The 25,833-nt window shown below is 36.0% G+C and overlaps 1 protein-coding gene across 3 annotated transcripts in view; it reads left to right on the top strand.

Moving 5' to 3' along the window:
* Positions 1–25,833, top strand: part of Lama4 (laminin subunit alpha 4) — a 134,506-nt gene that overhangs the window by 11,765 nt on the left and 96,908 nt on the right. For all 3 annotated transcript variants that reach the window (XM_076858335.2, XM_076858336.2, XM_076858337.2), the window contains one exon: positions 22,147–22,248. In XM_076858335.2, coding sequence (XP_076714450.2) covers positions 22,147–22,248 — 102 coding nt within the window. The remainder of the gene's footprint in view (positions 1–22,146; positions 22,249–25,833) is intronic.

Consider the following 25,833-nt stretch of genomic DNA (forward strand, 5'->3'; position numbering starts at 1 on the left):
GAATCTGTAAAGAACATTTGAATTAGTGGTATGTTTAGGCTTTGACTTTTTTTTTTTTTTTTTGAAGTGATAGAGTTATGGAGCAAATGGACTATATCATCTTGGTAAACCATGGGAAATTCTTCTCTCAGACATAAGAGAAACAAAAGTTGACATATTTCTGAATATGTATAAATACACACATACAGTCATATGAATGTGTATGTGTGTGTGTGTGTGTGTGTGTGATATATATATATATATATATATATATATATATATATATATACATGCATATATTCATGAATCTCCATCTTTGCTGAGGGTTGTTTTTTTCACTGGAGTCCTGATTTCATTTTGTAGACCTACAACTTAGAAGAATTTAAAAAGGATGAGAAAAGAGCCTGACCTGTAGTAAAAATGGGACCTGAGGGGAAATGATTAGACAAAGTATGTCAATCACAGGAAAATGGAGTTAAGGCTTAGGAGCAGTTTACCTTTTAATATTTTTCACTACAAATTTTAAAAAAAGGAATTTTAGCAAGAGAAAGGATTTAAGTCATACCTAAGAGAAATGCGGGCTTTTAATGATTTCCTAAAAATGGTCAAGCCATGAATAAAACAAGTTGCTTAAATAAGTGAGTTATGCACTCAGCACATAAGGAATAATAACCCAGTGCTAAAAGGCATCATTCAAAGCACCAATGATTCTGTGTAGGACAGAGCCAGGTAGCCTCTGCCCTCTTGGACTAGGAGAATGGCTGTGGCAGTAGTCACTGGTGAAGTCCATAGTAACCAGAAGAGGGGAATGTAAGAGATTAGTGGTCCCCAAAACATTTTGTGCCCATGGATTTCTACTATCTGTCATCTACCTCTAGCCTTGTATTTTGTAATAGTTTGCCCATTGCATTAGTCTGCTAGGGCTTCCATAACAAACACCTAGACTGGGTGGCTTATACAATGGGACAGTATTTTTTTATTTTTTATTTTATTATTTGTTTATTTATTTGTTTGTTTGTTGGGTTTTGCTGTTCTAGAGGATAGAAGTCCAGTGTCAGCTGGTGAGGGCTCTCTTCCTGACTGACAGATGGCTACCTGTCACTAGGTCTCCACATTGCCTTTTTTCTATGTACATACACAGAGAGAGAGAGGTCTCTGTTGTTTCTTCTTCTTCTTATAAAGACACCAGTTCTGTTGATTAAGACTTACCCATATGATTTCAGTTACCCTTTATTACCTCTTCACAGGTCTTATTTCCAAATACTGTCACCCTGGGGGTTAAAGCTTTAACATGAATTTTAAGAGATTAGAGTTCAGCCCATAACATTTACCAAATGAAATGTTAAGTAATATCTCATTTTTAGTGAGGCAAAATAATTCATAACTACAAAGGGAGTTTCTTATGGAATTATTAGTGTCATTGCCCTATTTTAACTTTAGCCCAAACTAAAAATTTAGCATTTCATATTATTTATACATATTTTATTTTAATTAAATATTTTGGAGTATGGAAAATAGTACTCATGCCTTGTATTACTACCTTGTTTTCCCTACATGTCCAAGGACACATGATGGATAAACATTTATATCTTCACTCTCATATTTAACAAAAAGTACCTACAAAAGATGAATAAAACACAAAAAGACCAAACAAGCATACTAGTAATGTAATACAAGTAAATTGTTGTATTATAAAAACTCTTAGATGTTTAGAAAAAGCATTTGTTTCTGGTGGGAGTTTCCCAGTAACTTCATTAGAGAGGTGGCTCTTGAGTTCAATCTTAAACATTGAGGAAGAAAATATAGGCTGAGGGGATAAACTGGATTAAAAAAAGAAACAGGGTTTCTTCTAGGAAGGGAAATATTCCCAGTTTTGTTGGACTGGACAACACTAAAGATTTCAGAGCAGAAGAAAGAGAAACATAATAAAAATTGTCTTTGTCAACATTAATCTGGAAACAGGTATCTGGATGGGTGCTCTGATAGGCAGCAGAGAACCTGGAATCAAGATAACCCATGTTGTGCATTGGTACCTGTCCAGGGAAGAGTCAGAAGGACCTGGCTTGTATGGTGTTCATGGTCTGGAAAGGAGAAAACCTTGGATCATTGCCAAGGTTCTATCAGGATGGACTGTCACATGTATGGAGAACAAGATGAGGGAGAAGATGCTCCGGATGTTTATAGAAATGTATTAAATCATGGGGAATCTGTGCAGGGACCTTTTAATTTTATAAAGCCTACTAGATCCATGGCTTTTAAGCAAGGCAACATAGAAATGCCTTGGACACAACTTGAGCTGAGAGAGCATGAGCAGCAGAAGTTTGGGGTCCTGTCTCTTTCAACCAGAGCATCTTTTTTTTAACTGAATTATACATAAATTCCATATAGAATTTCACTGGTTTAAAAAAAGTTTGTTTGCTATTAAAAAAATGCAAACCACTGTATCAAGGCCTCCCAAATAGATATTCTAAATCATGGCAAGTCTTCAAAATATTACCCAAAATCTTATTCAAATCAGCTCATTCATCCCAACAGCACCTATACCTGCCTCCAGCCAGTATGTGTTGCTGTCTGCAGGAAACTGTTGATGTTCTGAGCACCTCTGTAACTGTTCCAAACATGAGCTAAAATCTTCAAACAATTGGTGCTCTCCTGAGAGATATTTTTATGCTTCCTGTTCCTTGTCTGATGATATTTTTGGCTCCTTCCTAGGAAATTCCACTTTTGTCTCAGTCATTACCTGGGAGTTTGAGGAAAACAACACAAAACTTTTGGAGAAAGGATAGGGTGGTAGTAGACAGGCAAGTTAACCACTATCTTTTGATCTGTGTAGGAATGGCCAGATGTTTGTGTAACTTTTATTTTTCTATATCAATTATTCCATCCCAATGAATATCATCTTATCTTAAAACGTAAACTATATTTTAATAAACCAGGTACATCTAACCTCTACTGAGAGCTAAAAAGACAGCCCTCAGGCTTATTTTCTCCTCCCTCAATATACCATCTATAGTCCAAAAGCCATTTCTGTGATCTCTAAAAGCCAAATTGTTTCCATTATAAATGTTATGTCAGAGAAAATAAAATTTAAAAACTTTAGTTTTTTATTTAAATAAAAAAGTGAATCACTAAATGTTTCACAGTATCATGAAAGCAAGCTATAGTTTTTTTCCCTGTTTTTTTTTTCTTTTTTTTTACTTTTTTTGGGGGGGGGCCTTATAACACATTCAAGTTCTCTAGGGAGAACTAATCAAATGGATTAAGAAAGCTTTCTATATTTCTTTCAACCTATTACTTGAAGATTTCAGCTTTTTACAAAGTTATTGATATTGGACAAATGTTATTTTGACCACCAAACATTGGAATTTTCAATGATTATAAGTCAGTTAAAAAATATTATCAATATTTCAAGGTTTACAAAGTGTTTTCTTACATATTTCCATCTTTTATCTTCATAGCATTTTATAAACCAGAGAGTCACGATTATGAATCTAACATGTGAAAGCATAGAGATGTTAAGTGATTTGTCCAAAGTCTCCTAGCATGTGACCTTATTGAGTCAGCAGGAAGTTTCATACACCTATAGATTATTAGGATAGGAAAAGCCTAGATACCATTGTGCTGCTAAGGTCACTGAAGAGGAGGAATCTAGCACTAGAATTTGGTCACTTCCCCAAGATCCACAGAGGGTTTCTAAACCTGGAACCATACCCAAGTTTCCTGGCTTTGGGAGAAGTCCTCTTGTCCTACTGCATCCCAGAGCCAGGATGCAAGGAAAAATGTGGATGAGTAACACCTGAAGATATGTATGTTGGGACATTAGATGAGCTGTATCATGTTTACCTTCTGTAGCCATCTGTGTCTTAGAAGTAAGTAATTATTTACTAAAACTTTAAAATTTCTCTTGGTTTTGGATAATTATACTTATCTCAATTTGGAATTCAATTTATAACTACATCATTCATCCCTTTTCTTTCATTTTGGGGATTTTTGCCTTGTCTTCATAAGGCTATCAACCCCCTAAACAATGCTCTCTACACCTATACTGAGAAAGTAAGCATTCAAGAGCTATTGCTTTTCAGACTTGAGAATTTCCGGCTGGAGTTTTCTGATGGTCTCAGAAAAATAAACAGAACATCCTTGATCTTAAAAGGAAAAAAGATCTATTTCAAAAATGAACAATAACCCTTTTGTTTCAAAACAATTGAAGAATTAAGTTTTAATATTCTCAGACCACATTATGTCTGGTATTCCCCCTGTACACAGCCATCAGTCAGGCCTCCACATGACTTCAAGAAACTTCTCTCTAACATAGAAAAACTGTTGAAACATGAGAAATTAATGAAGAAAATGAAATGTATGATAGCACCAAAGTGGTTTGCTCTGGCACTTGTACCCCACTATGACCTTCTTGACCTGTTTTATAACAATTTCAGCATCCTCACCTTACTTAAGAGAACTTTTCCATTGTTGATTGTAAAGCCAAGTACCCTGGTCTTCTAACAGCAAGGAAATATGTCAAGCTTGTTTCCCAAAAGAAAAATTCCCAGTTCACAACAGAATTATAGAATTATATATGATATAATCCAGGGATTTGGCCATCTGCTCAGATGTACATTGAACTTAATAGACAACAAAGAGTTAAAGGTATTTCAGGGGATTGGGGCAGCCTACACATGATCCAACCAAGTTTTATACCAAACAGAAAGGTATTTGGAAAGCAGGGCAGCTCTAAATGGCTGCCTGCTCCATTGTTCACTTTCAATGTGGTGGACATTGTCATCCCTTGTTCTCTTCCCAGTCTGAAAATCCTCAGTATGTGAAAGTAATACTACATTTAGATGATACTAATATCATGGTAAGGTCAGGGAATCATCTTTATGAGGGGAGGATAATACTCTGTATAAGGTGCATAAAACCTCTGGGTTTTTACTAAAGGGCTAGGCTCTTCCTAATTTCAAAAAGTATTTGTGGTTACTTTGGCAGATGAAACACATTTTTCCTGTGCCTGTGTTCTTGGACATGCAGTATTTATCAAAATGTTCAGTGTAAATAACCATTTTGGTTTGGGATTCTTTTTATTTTTCCTGTAGGACATCTCTTTGTTTGCTCTTCCATTTAATTATTTTAAAAGCTATGTTGTGGGCTCATTTTTTAGATATAATACATTGTATCTTCATCTCAGATTATCTAAACTATTCTGGCTTTTGTTTGACTATGATCTCCTTGTTTAAACCTTGAGCAGAAAGTCATATTCATCCAGAAAATGTGCTTCTTCCTCAAAGTCATAATCAGCATGGATTTTCTTTGTATTTAATCATCTAAGAAATCTGTAAGTTTCAAAAAAGGAGAAAACTGGAAATGTAGTTAAAGCTTTAAATGAAAACAATTATTTGCTTTACTGTTACTCAGAAATGGGGCTATTGGCTGTTGAGTATTGAAAACCAAGTGTACCAGGATCTTTTATATACTTCCCGATAGGCTCTAAGTTAGTGAAATGACACTCAGAGAGACACAAAAACAAGTACTTTCTCCATTTCCTTGCTTATCTCAGTTTGAGTAAATATATTAGATAACATAATGAAAGAAGATAAAATTAAAAATCTCTTTTTTATAATTAAATAATATTGTCCTTATTTATAAGTTGTATCTTGAAAAATAATATTAAAATTCCTAAATTTCAAGCCACATAAGAGTAACTCATGGGATTCTGGTGGCCACAAAGAATTAAAGAGGCCTCCAAATACATCTGACACTTATTTTAGGGATTGGGTTATGCCTCCAATATTATCTATAATGTATGCAGAAAGAGTAGTTTGACCATGAGAGTACACTGTCAGCCAGAAAATCACTGAAGATGTCACACAAACTTAACTGCTAGTATTAAATTAATCTTTCCAGAGAAAGTTCCGGCAACTAGAAAGAAGTAAGTCCATCTGCTATCTTTCTTGAGGTAGATTACCAAAAGTGAAAGATGCCCACTTCGAGCATTGGAACAACAAACAGAATATGAGTTTAAGCCTCCCTACCTTAAAATGTATAACTAAAACCATATTACATTTAAAATGTAAAACTAAAATCCTATGATTCCCAGTGTTTCAGCTTCAGCTTTCTTTCTTCCAGAAAACCCTGTACAAATGCCTCCTCCTCTAAAGGATTATTCTTAACTCCCTCCACCCCGTTCCATGTTGATAATAATCTCTCCCTCCTCTTTACTCTCTCAGCATTTCTCTGTACCTCTCAATATACTGTGATTCTTACCACTTTCTTACATATATTATAGTAAGTGACAAAAACAGAACTTGCATGCCCCCCACTGAACTTTTGCAGGCCAGTGGGGTATGATTCATCTTCTGATTCCCCAAATTGCCTGTCAAAGTGGTCTCAGAAGAATTGGTGCTCAAAACCCTTGTTTATGCATTCCTGAGTTATTTGTTGAATGCCTGCTTTGCCAAGGCCTAAGCTGGTCCCTGAGTAAACAGAGGTACATGAAACGGAAAGATGAAATGAATAAATGACCATACTAAATACCCAAAGCCAAACAGTGCCTAGTTTTCTGCTTGTGGCAATGCATGTTCTGATATAGTTCTGTCTCATAATTCTAATGAAGGAGTCCACATTCAGCTTGACATCAACTGTGAACCATGAAGTCCCTAAACTGCTCATTCCAGAAGCTCCACGCTGCAGGCGAGAATGCCTTTTAAGCTAAAAGCTTTGTCTTTCCCACTGTATATGGAAAAATTGACTATGCACTTTCATGGAGAAGGTCTAGTTAAGAAATGTTTATATTGGAACAAACCCCATCTCTAAATCTGGGTTTGTTACTGAATGGTATTTTGTTTCCTTGGATTAGGGAAGGGGTCTGGAAACATCTGTAACTAAAGTATTGTTTTAAAATCAGCAAAATTCTTTTTCTTCAAATGACAGATAACAGAATTGCTTTAAATCAGACACTCTTGGCCTTCCCCATCCATTTCCTCTCATAAATGTGTATTATCTTGTTGTTATTAAAAAGGCAGCGTGTAGATTTGAAGTACTCTGGGCCTTGCCCATCCCCTTTTAAGTCACTTTATTTTCGTTTTAGTTTGTATACCTCACCTTCACTTTTATGAACATGCTATCACATAATAATTGGATCACAGTAGTTATTTGGGGGCAAAATTTTAAAGCTACAAACAGTTGATAGATTACAAAATGATTCTGAGTCTATCCCCCAGAATTTTGACTGGGAAAAAATGTGCATATACAAATGAGAACTTAAATTTTTACACTGATATCTAAAATATTTTAGATGGTATTTCATAAAAATTTCAATATGAAACCTTTGGACAGGGAAATTGAGGAGAAACATCTTAGGACATACCCTTGAATAGCAAGAAAAGATGTAAATTCTGTACTGAATTTTAATAATTAATTCTAATATCTAAAAATAATAGAAAAAATAAGAATAGTTCATGATATTGTATTTAAAACTTTATGAGAAAAGATTTATTGCTTGTTGGGAAAGCTTTTGTTTTGTTTTGTTTTGTTTTTCAAGAGCTCCCCAAATTAAGGATACAACATTTGGGATGGTAATCATTCTTCTTGTTTTCTGTAAGCAGTTGGTGCTCAGTAGGTTTATTTATTTATGAACTGTTTGAAAACTGTCTTGTCATCAGAGTCCCTGAACACATGACCACTCTGAAATTCTTGCATCTTGGTCTTCTGAACCTTTTAGGGGCTTTTTACATAGCACATATTAAAGTAATTGTTAAATAAATTCTATGAACATCTGGATAGACACTTATGTGTCTTATAAAATCCATCAATGGCAGGATAGGGGTTCAAACACAATCCTCAGTTTGGAACTTGTCACAAACCCTCTGTGAGATCCAGTCTCTCTTAGTGTTGAAGGATAAAGGTGTTTGTTTGAAGTCTCAGTGAAAACTTCAGTGATGGTGTTTTATTAGTACAATTTATGAGCCATACTTTCTTTGTTAGGTGCAGCCAGATATATGTCAAGATGCCATATATTCTGCTTGACCAGACATCTGCTTCTGATTCATGAGGGAAAACACCTGCACACATGCTGGTGTATATTACACAAAGGGCATCCTTTCCCAAGGCCCATTATCAGATCTCTCACTTGGAACAAGGGAGGTGTCAAGGATACAGCTGGATGTCATACAACCAGCTTCCAACAAGAAATGACTTCTCTAATGAGTAATCTACAATATTTGCTTCATAGTCTATTTCTTTCTGCACTACATAAAAACAACTAAAAACTAAAACACCTGCTACAGATTGTTATATTTAAATTAAGAATAACTGTCTTTTGCCAAACCAAGTAATTACAGAGGGCTAATGGGCCATGTTTTCCCTCTGGAGGCAATCATATGTTTATGGAGCAAAACTGAATCATCTTAGAGTGTTCACTCCATTCCCACCATCCTTGTTCCCCACTCCAAGATGCCCAGGGAGGAATTAGGACCTTTTGATGACACTACCCTGTGAAATAAGGGGAATGTACTAACAGAATATCTTCCATCAGATTCTTGATAATTCTGATAAACATGAGTTCTTGGAGAGAAACGAGTAGCATAGGGTTGTTTACATCCCTAAAGAGGTGTGAGTGTCAGCAGTACCTTTTTCATCATTTTCTTTATTATCATCATCATCAAGAAGTATGGTTTAGTGGCATGAGCACTAAAGATGGCCTAACATTACTCTATATAAATAGCTTTTGATAAGTCTCTTACTTCACCAGGTCTCAGTTTCCCCAAATTTAATATAACAGGTTAGTTAGAGAATAAGTTCCTCGCCAGCTCTAGCATCCATTATTCTGTAATGCCAAGAATACATTCAATACATATTTATTAATCACTTATTCCAGGAAGGCACTGAGAATTCAGTAATAAATAAGCTAACTCCAGTTTCTGTTCTCAGGGAGTTAAGTCTTCTGAAAAGAAAGACGGCATACCAATAATATCTTCAAGCATCATTACCAAGCCATGTGCCATCAACAGAGAGTTGTAGCTCACTGAGAAGCTACTAGTTTAAACAGATAGCAATGGCACAAACAAGTCCAAAATAACAAGGGGAAAGTACTAGCTATTGAATATTTCTGTACCATTATATTGAACCTGAAATGCATGATATTTGTTGATCCTCATAGCCACTCCAGAAGATAATATATCAATCACTCCAATTTTTCAGAAAGGAAAACTGAGACTTAATTACCTGGGTAAGGTCACTAGTAGTAGAGCTGGAACTGGAATCTAGATAATCTTAGGTTTTCCAATATTCCAGGTTGTCTCCACAGGAAATAACTATACTATAAGGAGAACAGTGAACACACTGTAAAGTGCAGTGTATCACATCAATGACCACAGAGGATAAGTCATTGAGGTATCCCTAGATGCAAACATATTTAGGAGAGATATTCATTCATTCATTCAAAAAGTATTTTTGAGTAGCAGCCAGGTGCAAGGTGGACAAATGTATATTTGACCTTGGGTACACATGTGGACATTTCTTAAAATGCCAAAAAGTAGATTTTAATTAGATCCTAGAAATTTGGGATTTAAATACTAAAGAAATAACACCTAAATGTGTATGTTCCTGGGAGGAGAAAGGGATTTGTAGAGCTGCTAGAAGAATAAAAATAAAAGGAAAAAGAATATGAGAGTAACTTTTTCTTATCTATGAAATGCCCTCAATTTGTTCAATTTAACATTTAATTCACTAAGATTACACTGTAAAACCTATCAATTCTGATTAGTTGAAATAGATTACACCTTTAAATAAAACCCTTATGTATTCAGATTCTCTGAAAATATGTTCCACTAAATGAACAAGGGGAAAATATCACTTATCTCATATTGTTATAAATGACAATAGAAGAGTCCAGATAAATGAAGTGCAATCCATCTTTAAATAGTGTGATTTCAATCCCCAGAATTCAGTTTGTTAGCTCTTTACCTTCCCTTACTAGTTATTCCAGAAGCATGTCTTATAACCAGCATTTATATCCATGCTGTTTCCTAACAATAGCCCCTAATGAGGCCACTTGAAATTCTGTTGTCACAACCCAATTAATCTTTAGAATAAGTACCTTTAAAGAGAACTTTCACTTTAGGATTCACTTCAGCAAAACAGTGATCTCCCAAGAGTTGATTTAATTTTTATGAAATGTAAAGCTGAGTTCAGGATGTTGGAGGAGATGATGGATATTGTTATGGTTTGGGCTATATTTGGCAAACTATGCCTGAGAAAGGCTGAGGAGCAAAGCTAGCAAAGGAGACAAAAAACACCAAGGAGATGCACTACTCTCCACCAATAAAATGAGGACTGGGGCCATGAGGAAGAAGTGATTGAAAAGAGTTTGGGTACAAATAATCTTAAGCCTTGGGCCTCTTTCTCCCTGGGTCTACACAGCCACACTTTTCTAAACCATCATCCATTCAGTTCTCTTCATGCTCTTCGCTTTAACCCTCTGCAGTGAATTCTGTTTCCTGCTGAGCCCCTAACTGATGAATTGACTAAATCAGTGGCAACCCTCTCTCAAAATTCATGACTCTCTCCATTTCTTGGTGTCTCCCTTGCCACCATCATCCACTTCAATCAGCTGTTTTTAATTCACAAACCTTTTACCTTCCAAAGAAGAAAGCATGCTGAAGAGATTATATAAGACAGTTAGCAAACTATAAGAACATAATGTCAGCTTTATTTGGTTTGAATTACTGTCCAGTCTTTTCCTGATTCCCCCTTTAGCTAGAGAAGACAATCTTTGGCTCATTCTCCTCATGCTCTGCCAATTTAAAGCCAGACAAGTTGAAGCTCCCATTATTCTTGTTATGGTCCATTTGGTTCCCAACTACCCTCTTAGGACAGAAAACTGGCCTATAAACCTTCTTACTCGGATTTTAATATTTGAGTTTGTCTGTCAAATGGGAGTATTCCAAGAACCTTTTATCCCTCTCTTTAATTAGTAAGGCTCAACCCAAATAAATAATCACCTAAAAGTTCTCCAGGCTGCACATGTAGCCTAGACCATGTGGCTGACTGCTAAAATGAAATAACCAGAGGAAATCACATTAAATAGCCATCCAGAAGAACCTAAAAGCTGACGGTGCTTTCCCTGAGACAGGCATAAAGACCTGCAAAAGGCAACCCCATGTGGGAGGAGGTAGCTGCTAGCTGGAAGGTGGAAAACAAAGGAAGAGCAAATTAAGTAAGGAATGTTCTTATGCTTATTTTTTAAACTGTGTGTAATGATAATGGTACATAACGTGAATAGGCAGGAAGTTGAGGAAATTATACACACACATCTGAATTCATTGTCAAGACCACATTAGTCACTTCCTAGGGATGAAGTTTTAGAGACCTCACCAGGTCTAGACATGGAAATTCAAGACATAACAACTGAAGTTGTCCTTGTTTTCTTTTTTCTTCCTTTCTTTCCTCATTTCTTTATTTCTTTCTTTCATGAGAATTTGTATGCCCTCCACGTAGCATGATAAATAAAATGCCAATATAATCGAAGTTTATACACCCTTCTCAATCTGATTCCCACCTTTACTCTTAACTGACTTGATTTCTTAGAGTCCCATTTATTTTTCCTGCGTCTCTTTATATGTGTGTACCCTTATACAACATATTGCACTGTGTCATTTTTGTATGTTTTTAAATACAATGTAAATATTATACTGTTTGTCTTCTATAACAGGTTGTTTTCCTCAGTATTATGTTCAAAAGATTCATTCATAATTAGAAATATATTTACTGTGAGATTTGGCAAAATGTTCTCCAAAGCATTTGCACAATTTGCTCTTACTTTGCTCATTCTTTTCAGAATTCAAGAAGATTGTTCCCACGAACATATTTCAGCATCTACTTGCTATTTGCTAATCACTGTTATAGGTGATGAGGACATTATACCTATGCTGAGGACATTATCCCTGTGCTGAAGGAGCTCATAGGGATTTCAAAAGGCAGGAGTGTAAATTAAAAATTATACCATGCTCTATGTGCTCTAATGATGGATCTTCAAGGTGCCATGTAGGTAGCTGAGTCTATGAGAGTAGTGAAAGGAAAAGACATCCTTGGCCTCCATGACAATATGTACAGACACTAGGTGGGAAAGAGGAAGGTACATATGTGAGAGGGGAGTAGAAAATCTGGTTTAATTACAGTAGAGGGAGCCAAGGTTGACCCTAAAGAGTTGCATTGGGTTTGTAAAAGTTAAGCTTTGAAGGTCAGGCTAAGTAATTTCCTTTACTATTGTAGGAAAAGAATGAAGAGTAACTAGGAGGAGGTTGAGGTAGAAATGTAGTATTATAAAGTTTTTTTAAATTAATTCTGGTATAACAAATGAACTCAAAGAGAGACAGTTTTGTGAGAGAGAGAACAGTAAGTACAATATTTTAAGAGGGAAAAATGCCAAGATTCTAAACTAAATTATGGTGTTGGGAACAGGAAGAAAGAACCATCTTGGTAATCTTTCAGAGGTAGAAAGTAAACTCTAGGCAACAATGACATACAAAAGACAACAGAGGTGGGAACAGTCTAAACCAAGTGGAGGCAAGAAGGGGGTGTATTGTGTGTAGAAAATTTAAAAGTAGTAAACAGAATTTATTCAAACTCACTCTGCTTTTGCTTATGAACATAGGCCAGCAACTCTAAACAATGCCAATGACAAAATGCTCCTCCCAGAAAAATCTTTTGTTGTTCAAATTCTGGGCAGTTGCTGTGGTTACTGTTGAGTTATAATAATGTAACAAATATGTAAGCTTCAAATTAGCACATTCCAATTACTTAACCTTTGATAAACATGGTGTTCAACACAAAAAATAGCTTGGAAACTTTGAGTCCTGCAGTCCATCCCAACATAGGTGGGGTCTGTGAGTTTAGAGAGTAAATTTATAACAGTTCATAATTATATAAGGTCACTTCTGATTTGAGACTCTAATCTCTGTTGTATTCCACATGCCTGCATTTAAAACACAGATTTGAAATAAACACGGAGAGCACAGTGACTATGAAAATGAAGAGACAGAACTTGAGCACATAAATACTGCCATTCTGCATGCAAACCATTCTGATTCTGGCAGAATTCACCTTTTGACAGCATTTCCAAAATATATTAATGTAATTTAAAAATATTAATACATTGCTTTTTTCCTTTTACTTTCTATAATCTTTATCATTAACTGAGACACAATATGAGGACAAAAATAGGTTTTGAAGAGGCTGTAATAATGTTGGCGTGGGACACATTCATGTCCATGAGCTTACAGAACTGGAGATGGACTTGGGTGACATGCCCTTGGAGAGAAGAGAGTGACATAAAAGAATGAGATCAGGGATGTGTAGAGAGATTTGGAGACACCAGAATATAGATGGAGGATGAAATTTTGGGAGGGGTTCACATCATCCGGCAAAAGCATGTAGATAGAAAAAGGAAATGTGTGCCTTGGAGGTACCCTGTAGAACACGAACTGCATAGGGGCAACAGAGGAAGAGAAACCCCCTAAAAATCTAAGAAAGAAAGATGGGCAGGAGTAAAATCAGAGGAAAGAGTTGTCTTGGAAACCAAAAAAAGAGAGAAATTCAGGGAGGGGATTCAACAATGTCAAGCACTAAAATGAGAACAAGTATGACTGGGAAAGCCAAGCTATGGATTTCTTTTTCATCTCAGTGTCAGTGGTGTAATGGAGGCAGAAACCAGATGACTGGTAGAGGCATTGACTGGCATGGGGAAACAGCTAGTGTGAATGAATTCATACGGTAGTGGAGCTGAGGGAAGGTGTTCTTAGAATCTGAGCTCAGAGGAAGAAGTAAAGTCTCATCCAACAGTGGACCCAACACCTATCTGTGTTCACTATCTCCCTTCATAACTGGACGTGTGAAAAAAAATGGATAGTGCTATAGTTTGTATTGGAGTGCCCCCCACAAAGATATACATGTTCAAGTCTTGGGTTGTCAGCCTCCAATGTTATTGGGAGATGGTGAAACCTTTAGAAGGTAGTGTCTAATGGAAGGCACTTAGGTCACTGGAGACATGACCTTAACAGAGATATTGGGACCTCAGTCCCTTCCTTTCTCTCTCTTTGCTTCCTGGCTGCCATGATGCAAATAGACCTCTTCTGCAACATGCTTCTACCATGATGTACTGCGCCATTTCAGGCCCAAAGTGACAGAGCCAAGAAATCTGAAACCTCTGAAACTGTGAGCCAAAGTAAAACTTTCCCCCTTAAAAGCTGATTTGTCTCAGGTATGTTGTAAGAAAAAGCTGACTGACCCAGATGGTATGGTCAGGAGAGATAATATGGTATGATGCAGGGTCTGAAGGCCACAGATGTGTGGGTCCCAGAGCACAGAGCACATCTTTCCTGCCACGGGTAGCACTGCTTCTTCTGGGATGGGTAAAAGGACATAAGGATGCATCAAGACAGAGGGGAATTTTACAAAGAAGAAGAGAGCTGGAATGAGATTTTCTGCCCAGTTGCCTCTGTGTTCTCGTTTAGAGTCAAGATCATCTGCTGAGATTAAATGGATGCAATAGAAATTTGGAATGTATTTCTCCTTTCTTACTAATTCATGGTAGCATTCCCTCAGTGATGCATAAACATATAAGAAAGGAAGATCTTTCCTGCTAGTCACTTTCTATTTTGCCTCTTGAGGGATCCAGGTTGAGGGTGGTACTGAATGAAGTACACAGAGTCCTTCAAAATCAGTTTCATCTTCTAGCCATGGGAACTGACAAAACATCCCAACCAGTGAAAAGTACTACTAGTTTCCCTGAGTCCACTGAAATCATGTCATTTATAGACAATTCAACCTCCAAACTTCTTGTAAAAAAGAAAAGATAATTTAGGCAGATATTTGCAAGACTGTGGGCCATTAAAAGGTAACGAACAAACTGTATCATCCATGAAAAGCACTTAACTCAGTGCCTGGTGTCAGTCCATAAATATTAGCCATTATTGTTCATAAAAATCCAGATGAAGATGACAGAGATATGTGTCATCTCACAACATTGATTGCTTGGAAATCGTTAAGAAGTCACATCAAAATCTCCCAAATGCCTGTAAATCTAAGGTTATTTCTCTTTACTCATTATTATAGCTGGCCTTTGTGGGCTACATCTCTTCCTTTCTTGGAAATGTGTCCATGGCATTTGCCCCAATAAATTAAATAAAACTGAGCCAGTTTTCAAATAAAAAAAATCTGGCAGAGACTAGGTTGTGTAACCATAGCTCAGAAGGCAAGGAGTGAAAAGGATAATCCAGTTACAGGAGGCAAGTGAGGAGAATCCAGAGCAAAAGGCCAGATGTTAGCAAGAGATTTATTTCAAGACAAAAGAAAAAAGACACCACTGAAGCCTCATTATGTTATGTAAGTGGCAATCACTACTATAAATGAACAATTCAAAAATTATTTCAAGTAACTTTTCAAGGAGAAAATTAAAGAAATATTAACGAACATAATCATTCCCAAATCCAATACTTCAAAGGAAAAAATCTGTATGGCTTTAGGGGCTGTTAACTTCCTTGTTTGGTTCTTTAAATTTCGCACATAAAGAGGGCTTTATTAGCAAAAGTCGTATTTCAACAGACCTCAAGTCTGTTGGTATCTATGGTCCAAGTAAATGTTTGATGAATAGGTTTTCAGATCTGTGAGTGGAGCAATGGTTTCCACCCATGAGAATACCCATTAGTCAATAAAGAATAATAAGGAATAGCCCCATAAGTGTGGCATTAGTACTATGAAAATAACTTCTCTCCATTCTACTAAATTAAAGGATCAGGCTTAAGATTGTCCAGACATCTCTGTGTTCCTCAGAAATTCTCAGGATCTGAGTCACTGTCCTTTCATTGGTAATTCAATTGAGAGCTGGAGTGTTTTGTAAACTTGACAAGGTGTGGCAGACATGGGCCTAAAGCAATAAGCACAAAGGTGGCTCTCAGAGCTAGTTAGGAGAAACCAGCAAAATGGTGCATGTTAGCTTTTATCCTAGTTTTATCACAACAATCTTAAGAAGAAATGCCTTTGAACTGGGTATATCTTGGGAATGTTGAAACCAGTTTCTTAATCAAGCTATGGTGAAATCACTGTCAAAATCTAAAACTTAACTTTGTCTATTAAAATGTGGGGAATTTCAATTACGCAAATAAGAGCTTAGACATACCCAAGGGAGGATACATGGGTAATTTTCTCCAGATTCAAGTAAAATCAATCAAGAGGCCAATGTCTGTATAAGCACATTGCATAATGTATTTAACTCATTTGGGCACTTTGATCATAAGTCTGTATATGAGAAAATCAGGATATGTAAAGCCCTACGTGAAAAAAATAACAGAACCTGATAGCCTTGTTCTGATAACAGAATAAAAGTGGATAGCTTAAAATTGGGGGCTTCTTTCCATCTCAGACATTTTACCTTTTACTTTTATAGACACAGAAAAAAAATGAAATGCCTCATCATCTAATAAATTCACTGTTCTTAGAAGTCATTTCTTCTCAATAAAGTCTAAATTGATATTTTTAAGTAGATTCAGTTGGTTGATTCCCACTAGAAGATCTCTGAATTCTATCAGGTTCCAAATCTGCCCAATTTTCATGCAGATGAAAGTAGCATTGTACAGGACCCACAGACTCTGGGTGAGGGCATAAAGCTTTAGCCCTTAAGTGAGCATAATATTCTATCTTAGAATAACTTTTATTGTGTACTGACAAAAAATGGAGCTCACTAATACTAAAACTAGAGCTAAAATCACTGTTGCCTAGAAACAAGAAGAAAGTGGAATCACACACACACATACACAAACAAAAAAAAAACAAGCAGAAAGATAATTTAATGTGGGTTGTTATACTAATTTGGAAGATAGCAATGCTGGATATTGGTGCATAAATTTAGATTTCCACTTTTGAGCTTCCATAAATTAAAGAAAGAATTGGTGAATCAAAACTCTAAAAGTTTAATTTAGGAATGAAGATGAGTTGAGTTGATATTTGTAAAATGTTTATAGATCCTTAGTTGAAGACACAGTGCAAATGTCTATTCCAGTTATAGGTCCAATCCTATTAGAGTAGGCAGCAGAGTTATAGAGTGTGCTCTTTGTAATGGAATTTTATTATAATTAATTTTTTGTCACTCGTTGGAACAGGAGATTACATCTGATTCTCTTTGGGTCATATATATCTACTCAGGGACTACAGGTTGTGCCTCACACTCTCAGATACTAACTTTAGACACATCTTAAATCCCATCAATTTTTTACCATTATTATTTGTTTTAATGAGTAATTGAGTACCTTAAATTTGTAGAGGATGCTATTAGAGCATTTAAATAGTTTAGTCAATTAGGAATTTCAATAGAAATTATGATGCGCACAGAGATTCAGTGCCTGTGTAAAAATTAATGGCTTGTGGTTAGTTAACAAGCTCATCTGTGACAATATTTAGAAAATAGAGTGAGATTTCTCTGAAAATTCTTAACCTAAAATTGAATTACTTAGCTTGGTTCTCACTTTATTTAATAATTCCAAATGGCTTTTAGAAGTTAACCACATCCAAAGGGTGCAGACTGTTCTGTTCTTCAAAATAGCATGATTTTAAATTTTTAAGAAAAAAATTTTAAGAAAAAATTCTGTACAATGACATCATTGTTGGTATGAGTCTAGTGTTCTTAAAGGGACTTCTTCAAATAAGGACAAAAATGATCACATAGTTATACAAATACTATCCTGTTGTTTAAAAAACAGTCTTAATTTTTTATAATTCTATCTCATTAAATAATTAATATTATGATTGCATAATGGGCTTCTGGAAATAATGCCTTCTACAATAATACCTATACTTTCCCAAGTCCCTTTAAACATGAGTTCATATGTGGACATCCCATACTCGTTTTCATTTAAACTTCTCTCTAGTTCTGATTTCTACAAATGGAAATTAGGCAAGTTCACAAACACTGATTTTTTTTTTAACTGCAGGCCAGACCTCATGCTTCTCCTAACAAAGTAGCTAAATGGGAATTTTTATTCTTATTCTTCACAGGCAGAAGTAAATGGAATTGATTAATCCAATTTAGGGAGGTGGATTATTAGGGATTGAGCCCAGGGTCACTTTACCCCTGAGTTACAGCCAGAGTCTGACTAAGTTGCCAAGACTGGCCTCAATCTTGCTATCTTCCTCCCTCATTCTCCTGAACTACTGGGATAACAGGCAGGCACCTCTGCACTGCCTTAATCCAAAAAAAATCTTAATGGTAGAGCAGGAGGAAAGCTGTAATAATGGAGAGATATAAAATGTCTCTTCATAAAATGATTTTGTGGACAGTAACTAGTCAACATGAAAAATTTTTTTAAATTACTTTGAAAGGAAATATTCTCACTCAGTGGTTTCATACATTAATAATCTATATATTTTAAAGCATTGTGTTCATTTTCAAATATTTTTCTGGGTTTAAAGATGATTGTTTACACATTTTATCTATTTCAGCCTGCTTCACAATGTCTATAATAACAAAAATTTTGGAAACAACTTAAAAATTCAACAAGAAAGACTTGGATGAATATACTAATGGTATATTAAGAGTTCAAACTTGAAAAAAAAAAGGATCTAAAGCCTGTGTCCTCCATTTCTTATATGTGTTTCTTGGGTCTATAAGTCCCTATAAGCCACAAACTCCCTATATGCAAAATGCAGATAATAGAGCCTACTTCATAAGTCTGTTGTGGGCTAAAATGAAAAATTATGCAACATGACCTACCCAGTGTCTTAAATATGTTCAATTAATTAAAAATTTAATTCAATTATTTATTTACTTATTTATGAGGGACAGCATGTTATAGTGGAGAAAGAAGAAGATTTACATCAGTCTGAACCTCTTACAAAGTTGAATGACATTGATGGTAACTAATTACAATTATTATTATAATTATTATTATTATATAATTTTTTAAAGGCCATGGCACCATCCCAAGAGATACATGTCCTCTGAAGTTTGCCTATTAGTTGTCTTCTGTAGGTCAGTCTTCTCACATAGGAAAGAGAGTGCCATATGGCACCTAAACCATCAACTATAAGATTTCTTCTCTAGCTCAGGTGCTCATGTGCGTACCCAAACCCCATCTTTGTTCATTAAATTCTGGAGAATCTTCCAAAAGAAAATAGCCATCAATTTAGTTTGTGAGAAGACCAATTCCCATTTGCAACTAAATACCACAAGTGTTAGAATTACTATGGATAATGTTTATTAACCAGAAGCAAAACTGAGAAATATAGCTCTGCTTTCATTCTTGAAAATATTTGCCTTTTATTATTGTAAAAAGTTAATTTACCAGTTTCTGTAGAATTTCAAGAAGAGATTCGGTGAAAAGATCCCAGGATTCTCAGGAGCCATAATGAAATATTTCCACACAAAGAAACAAATTTGTCTTCCTTCAGCGTAATTAAACTTCTCTAAAACCATTTAACAACTCTATTTCAGGGAATTTCTAAATAGGCTCTAGTGGTGGCATCAGAATCTCTCCATGCCCAAAGCTTCCACTTCCCTATATGTTGCATGCATGTGAGTTTTTAAGTGGTAATGCTTGGAAATTGTAATTCATTCAGGTGGACATTCTCCAGCAGGAAAGGAATTTGCTAGATTTCCACCCTCCACCCCATCCCTTTCTTGGCAGGAGGCCAAATGACTGCTCAACACAGCTCTATCCCTACCTCCCTTTTTTCTTCCCATCGCTCACAGTATGAGACTGGAGCAAGTCATCCTTCACCCAAGGTCATAGCCTCACCCAAGGTTACAGCCTCAGCCTGGGGAGTAGTAGATAAGTGAATAATGAGTAATTCTCCAAGTGAAGTTTTCTCCTAAATTTGGCACAACATAAAGATTTCATCTTGCATGTAGTCAGTCCAGCTGGACTATTGAGAAATACTTAAGACCAGCCCAGCCCTAGCAGAGAGCAGTGGGTAAGTTAACAGTATATACCAATGGCTTGCAAAAACTTATCTCAAGTGTGCTATGCTGGTCCAAACCATTCAAATCACCTAGTGTTAGCTGAGAAATTAACATACACTAAGCACTGTGAGAGATGTTTTCTATACCTGGTGGAATGAATATCAGAATCTTGGGGGCAGCTTTTTAAAACTTCAGACCCTTTTCAATTCTTCTATAAATCTAAAATTCTTTTAAAATACAAAATTTATTTATTAATAAAATCCCAATTACTTGGCTTCATTATTAGAAGTACTGAATCAGAAGCTCCTCAGAAGAATATAATATGGTCAGAGAGCTTGGAAACCAGTTTTGGGGATTACTGAGATGACTAATATTAAGACCCATGCTAATCTAAACTACTGTTATAAATAAAACCCTGCCACTTGCAAAATGTAATGCATTCATGGGTCATCAAATCAATTTTATGGATTACAAGCAATATTCATTTTTAAATAAAATGGAGAAGTTCAAGTTACAGCACACATAGTAAGTTATTTACTTATGAATCTCTGAGGTACATACAACCTGATACTTATACACACATATATGTCTAGATTAAGGTCTATATTGGTATCACTGTAGATATGGATATGAATATCTAGAAATAGATATAGGCAAACACAGCCATCTGTCTACTGCATCAGAGTGAAAACATGTATGTTTTACTTTATGATAATACCTAAAAACATAAAATTAGATGAACTAAATTAAATGCTTCCTGCTGCAATTTTAATGCCTTTTCCTCTCTTTTATTACCTCTCAATGTGGAAAATCTGAGAAAAAAAACTTACCATTAGCCACAAACTCTCCATTATAAATTATAAATTGTCCCTCTCAGCTTCCCTTTCTCTCACTTAAGTGAAATATCTTTTCTTCACAGACAATGTCATTATTCTCTATTAAATCTTAAAATGAACATATTAAATTTGGGGTCTACAAAGGTGGTATTTTAAAAATTTTTTTGCAGTTATAGATGGATAGCATGCCTTTATTTTATTTGTGTATCTTTTTATGTAGTGCTGAGGATCAAACACAGTGTCTCCCACAACCAAGGCAAGCGCTCTGCCACTGAGCTACAGCCCCAGCCCCAAATGTAGTGTTTTTAATGCTGTGCATGGTGTCTAGTCATTCTTTATTTACAGAAAAAATAATAATAAGAGGAAATGGGTTTGTAGAGCAGTCAGAAGGAATTCAGCCAGATATCATGAAAAATTTCCCGGTAGCCAAGACAGTACAAACTACAATGGGTCCATGGAAGGGGGGTGATGTTGAATCTCATACTCTGTAAGACTGTGAAAACAATCACCATTCTTTTCTGTCTGGAATTCTTCAGATGGAAGCCTGTCTGAAGGGTCAAAGTGCACTTCCAGGTCTATCATGACATTTCTGCCCTTCAACACAGAGACAGACCCAAAAGCACATTGAACACTTATCCTAAGCCCAATCACATAAACAGCGGATCATTTCACAGTGTTTCTCAGCTGAAGGCACTGGTGATGTTTGGGGAGGGAAATTCATTATTGTGCAGGTCAACTGGTGCATTGAGAATGGTACAACCTCCCCACAAGCCACTTAGCTTCTCTAGGTCTCATTATCTCGTCACTAGAATAAAGGAAAATAATCTGTTCCTCTCAGAATTGTGAAATATATAATCAGCACCCAACAGAGCCTGACAAGTGTAAGAATTCATTAACTTCCTTACCCTTCCCTTTAAAATGTTAGAATCTGAAGAAATAAAGTTTTTAAGAGACCACATTTATGAAAGCTACAGCTCTACGTAGTTAGGCCATAGTCAGCAATTTCTGAAGCCAGAAATCTTTGTTTATAGGGAACATAATGCAATTCCTCATCCTCATGGTTGGTTTGGTTTCGATTTGCTTTGCTAGAAAATTTCTCTCTTACAGTTATTAAAATCTTCTTATTCACCTTTTCACTGATGGAACAGTGGTAAGGGTGATCCTCCTCTCCTGCAAAGTGAAAGAAGAGGGAAAGAAATTATGCAACAAAAAACATTGTGTATACAACATCTATCACTAAATGGTAGTATAAGTAGTTCATTTTAGTATACCTTTAAAGACATATTTTGTTAGTTTAATAATCATCTTCTATTGCTTCTCTTAGAAAATACTGACCAAAATGGAACTTTTTGAGAATTAAAATGCTTTTTACTCCATCTGTTGCAGAAATGTGACGCTGGATTCTTTCACGCCCTGTCAGGAGAATGCTTACCCTGTGACTGTAATGGTAATTCCAATGAGTGCTCAGATGGCTCTGGATTCTGTGTGGTAAGTTGGGAACATGCAGGAGAAAACTGCTCTCTTTTTCCACCCTTCACTTTTTCCTGTAAAACACAACATGTGAACACCTCCTGATTTTAAGTGGCCACCAAGGCATTTGCTTGAATGTGCATATGTGCTCAGAGGCTTGTGCCTCGCCACCCTCTGCAGCTGGTTTCCTGCTGTAGGCCAACAGTGATGGGATTATAGATGATACACAGAGGGGAACCACCCATCAAGATTCCTGTGTAATAGTATAGTTTGCCATATGTTTGACTTCATCACACATAAAGCAGGAGAATAAAACAGTTGTTGCATAGCCTGTTATAAAATGTAAGATAATCAGGCCTATAGACCAAAATCACTTTTTAAGTTTGAACCAAATAGCCAATGAAGATGAAAGCTTTGGCCTTGTGATTTAATTCTGTCCTAAAAAGATTTTTTTCCTTAACTAAAATGAATTCCTCAATAGGCTGTTCTTCAGTGAAACATGATACAGATAAAGACTGAAAAGCCTTCCGTACCTGTTACATATTTCTCGTTTTCAATAAATGAAGAAATGACTTGGTAAATATGGCCACTGAAATATTTACTACAAGTGACATCTGTAGAAGTCATGGGGGAGGTGGCATTTTTAAGTACTTATGCACTAACATCATGGGTTGTTTTCCATTAGCCTTTTGATGTAGCAAGAAAATTCAAGTTTTAAGTTCCTATGGGGCAAAAGAGCCTTTCTCAAATAGCAAGAGTAGTTTTGCTTAAGCTACAAGAGCACTTATTGAAATACACTCAAAATTAGCATAATTGCCCTATTAAACAGTTAATCTTGATCATAAGCAGCCTCCAAGGTGCATATAGGAAGGTGCTATTTTACTCACACTTCACATTAAGATGCAAATCAGAATGCTTTCATTTATTTTTAAACCTTAAAGTTGCCATTTTTATAGGGACAGAGAATTAAGAGGCATAATGCTAAATGTTGCTCTCTTTGTAGTGTTTGTACAGTCCTCATATTTGTCTTCCCCTTCCCCCATCTTCTTAAACAACCATTACATCCAGGATGTCCTCCGTAGCAGTGTAGGCACATGCAGCTGCCAAAGTCTACCCCTATCTAATGCTTCCATCTCCGGTTTCCTGTTATTTTAATCCCAGTGACATTTGGAAAAGAAAAAAATCCCATGCATACACTTGAACTAATAATATACATCTCTGATAATTTGACCAATTAAAATTTCTTCCATTATCTGGTTTATTAAAACAAAACACAATAGGGACCCATCAAGCCTATCAGCTGCTGTTAAGCAACTGGTAAGATGAAAGACTGAAATAGACTAAAGGGGAACAAAGTCCCTTCTTCTGGTGCCTATCAAGAGAAGTGACAAAGCCTTTCTTCTTTACAATGACATTGTCAGGACAAAAGCAATCATGGTTTTATCTCTGACCTAGACATGAACTTCTGAGAGGGATGGTCATCATGGGCTTTCTTCCCAGTTTCTGGAGCATATGAAGTTTTAATAAAATCCTTGGGGTGGGCTAGGGTGTTTAATATTTATTTACATGTACACCCAGAGAAGTTCTAAATCTTCCTGCAATTACTTCATTCCAAGACAGAAAATTTAAATGAAAAGAAATCGCCATTCTATTCTTCTTAATGGTAATTCCCTCATCCCACCCAATCCAGAGAGAAATATCCTTTATTCCCTGATTAAAGTTTAATATATACATATATGTATATTGTGTTTGAAATTTGAAGTAAAAAAAAATCTCCCCCAATATATTCTCACAGAGATACCCATATTTGTATTCTTACAAATTTGATTTCAAAATGAAAAAGATATAATTTATATTTAATTACATGTAAGTAAAGGTACAGAAAAGGCTTGCAAATACAGAAGTAATATTTGGTCACTTAATTGGCAAATGTCTATAGAGTTACACTGGAATGAAACTCATTTTTTCTGTTTCCTTTGATGTCCCTATTCCAGTCTACCTAGAGAGCAGGTTAAGGTGGGTTGGCTCCTACCCTGTCACCCCAGATTATCCTCAGCTTTCAGGGAGCCAGAGAAGCAGTCTCCAACACAAACACTTCATGCATCTTATTATGATCACTAGTATTTCAGTCAGTTTTTACAGGTTGCCTGACTTATCTCTCCAATCTTCCATAAGCAATCAGAAAGGAAAATCTTCTTTCAGTTTTTGCCTTTATTTTGAAGGGTTATGGAGCCCCTGTATCTTCAGTGTCCACTCCCAGGTGCTTCTAATTATTCCTAAATTCCACTGTCAAGTTGATCTTATAATTTATAGACAGACTCTAACTAGTTAGTGAACTAACTCATTTACCAACATAATTATGCTACCATTTTAGACATCAGACAAGCAAAGACACTTCACCAGTAGAACACACATCTTCCCAATACAAAAAGGTGACTGAGTGAAAAATGGCTTCAAAATCTATTATGTGTTCAACATCTTTCTAAGAGGACCCTTTGCATTTTATCAGAACTACAGCGCCTTAGGCAGGATTCTCAGTGGGGGTGGGGCTCCAGAGTCTGCGCAACTCCAGTAGATAATGACCAGTCAGCTCTAGAAGGATCCCAGAAGGAAAATACAAAATAAGATTGAGGGAGAAAAGCAGCTGGAAGCAGACAGGTATCTGGAAGCAAGAATGTCTGGTCACAGATAAATCTGTATTTTCTCCTAGTTCTAGAAGCTAGATACAGAGAACCAAGAAGGGGCCTGACTAAGGCAAGTTACCATCTAAAGAACTGACACTCAGTAATTTGGAGAAAGCCAGAAGCTCATGCCTAGTACTGGAGTAGAGCAAACCTAACTTGAAATTTATCACTGAGCTCCTCAGCTTCCTTTTGATTAAAAATTGATTTATCTATTGACTTAATGCATACATTTAACAAATATTTTTTTAAGCACCAGCTCTGTGTCAGACCTTTTCTATACTCTGTGTTAAGTACTCCCACTGTGTGAACTGAAGGATCATAGTGACAGAATATACCTACCTGAAAATGCTTGTGAACATTACCAAAGTCATGAAGCTTAAGACCACTGGACTGGGCTGGGGTTACAACCCAGCTCAGTGGTAGAATGCTTGCCAAACATGTGTGAGGCACCGGGTTTGAGTTTCAGCACTGCATATAAATAAGCAAAATAAAGGTACATCGACAACTAAAAAAATATTTAAAAAAAAAAAAAAGACCATTGGACCTTTAGAAACATGACACAACTCCCATTTGTTCTGTGACAATAGAATAAAAAAGATTTCAGGATTTGTGTCAGCATTTCAGAAAAAACAAATCCTAAATGTGAAGCAAATATTCAGATTTGAAACCACCAGAAGAGCTACAAAAATATCATTAAGATCTAGAAAAAGCACCTCAAAATGTTAGATATTTTTATTTGAGTGGTGGTTTTGTTATCTTCTTTTAGCTTTTGAGTATTGTACACTTGTCTAAATTTTCTGAAACTCCCTGAGTAGTTTTATAACTATATATTAAAAATATATTGGTATTTGGGCTGGGGTGGTAGAGCACTTATCACAAATGTGAGGGGCACTGAGTTCAATCCTCCAGCACCACATAA

The sequence above is a fragment of the Callospermophilus lateralis genome, chromosome 6 (genome assembly GCF_048772815.1).
Source record: "Callospermophilus lateralis isolate mCalLat2 chromosome 6, mCalLat2.hap1, whole genome shotgun sequence".
NCBI lineage: Eukaryota > Metazoa > Chordata > Mammalia > Rodentia > Sciuridae > Callospermophilus > Callospermophilus lateralis.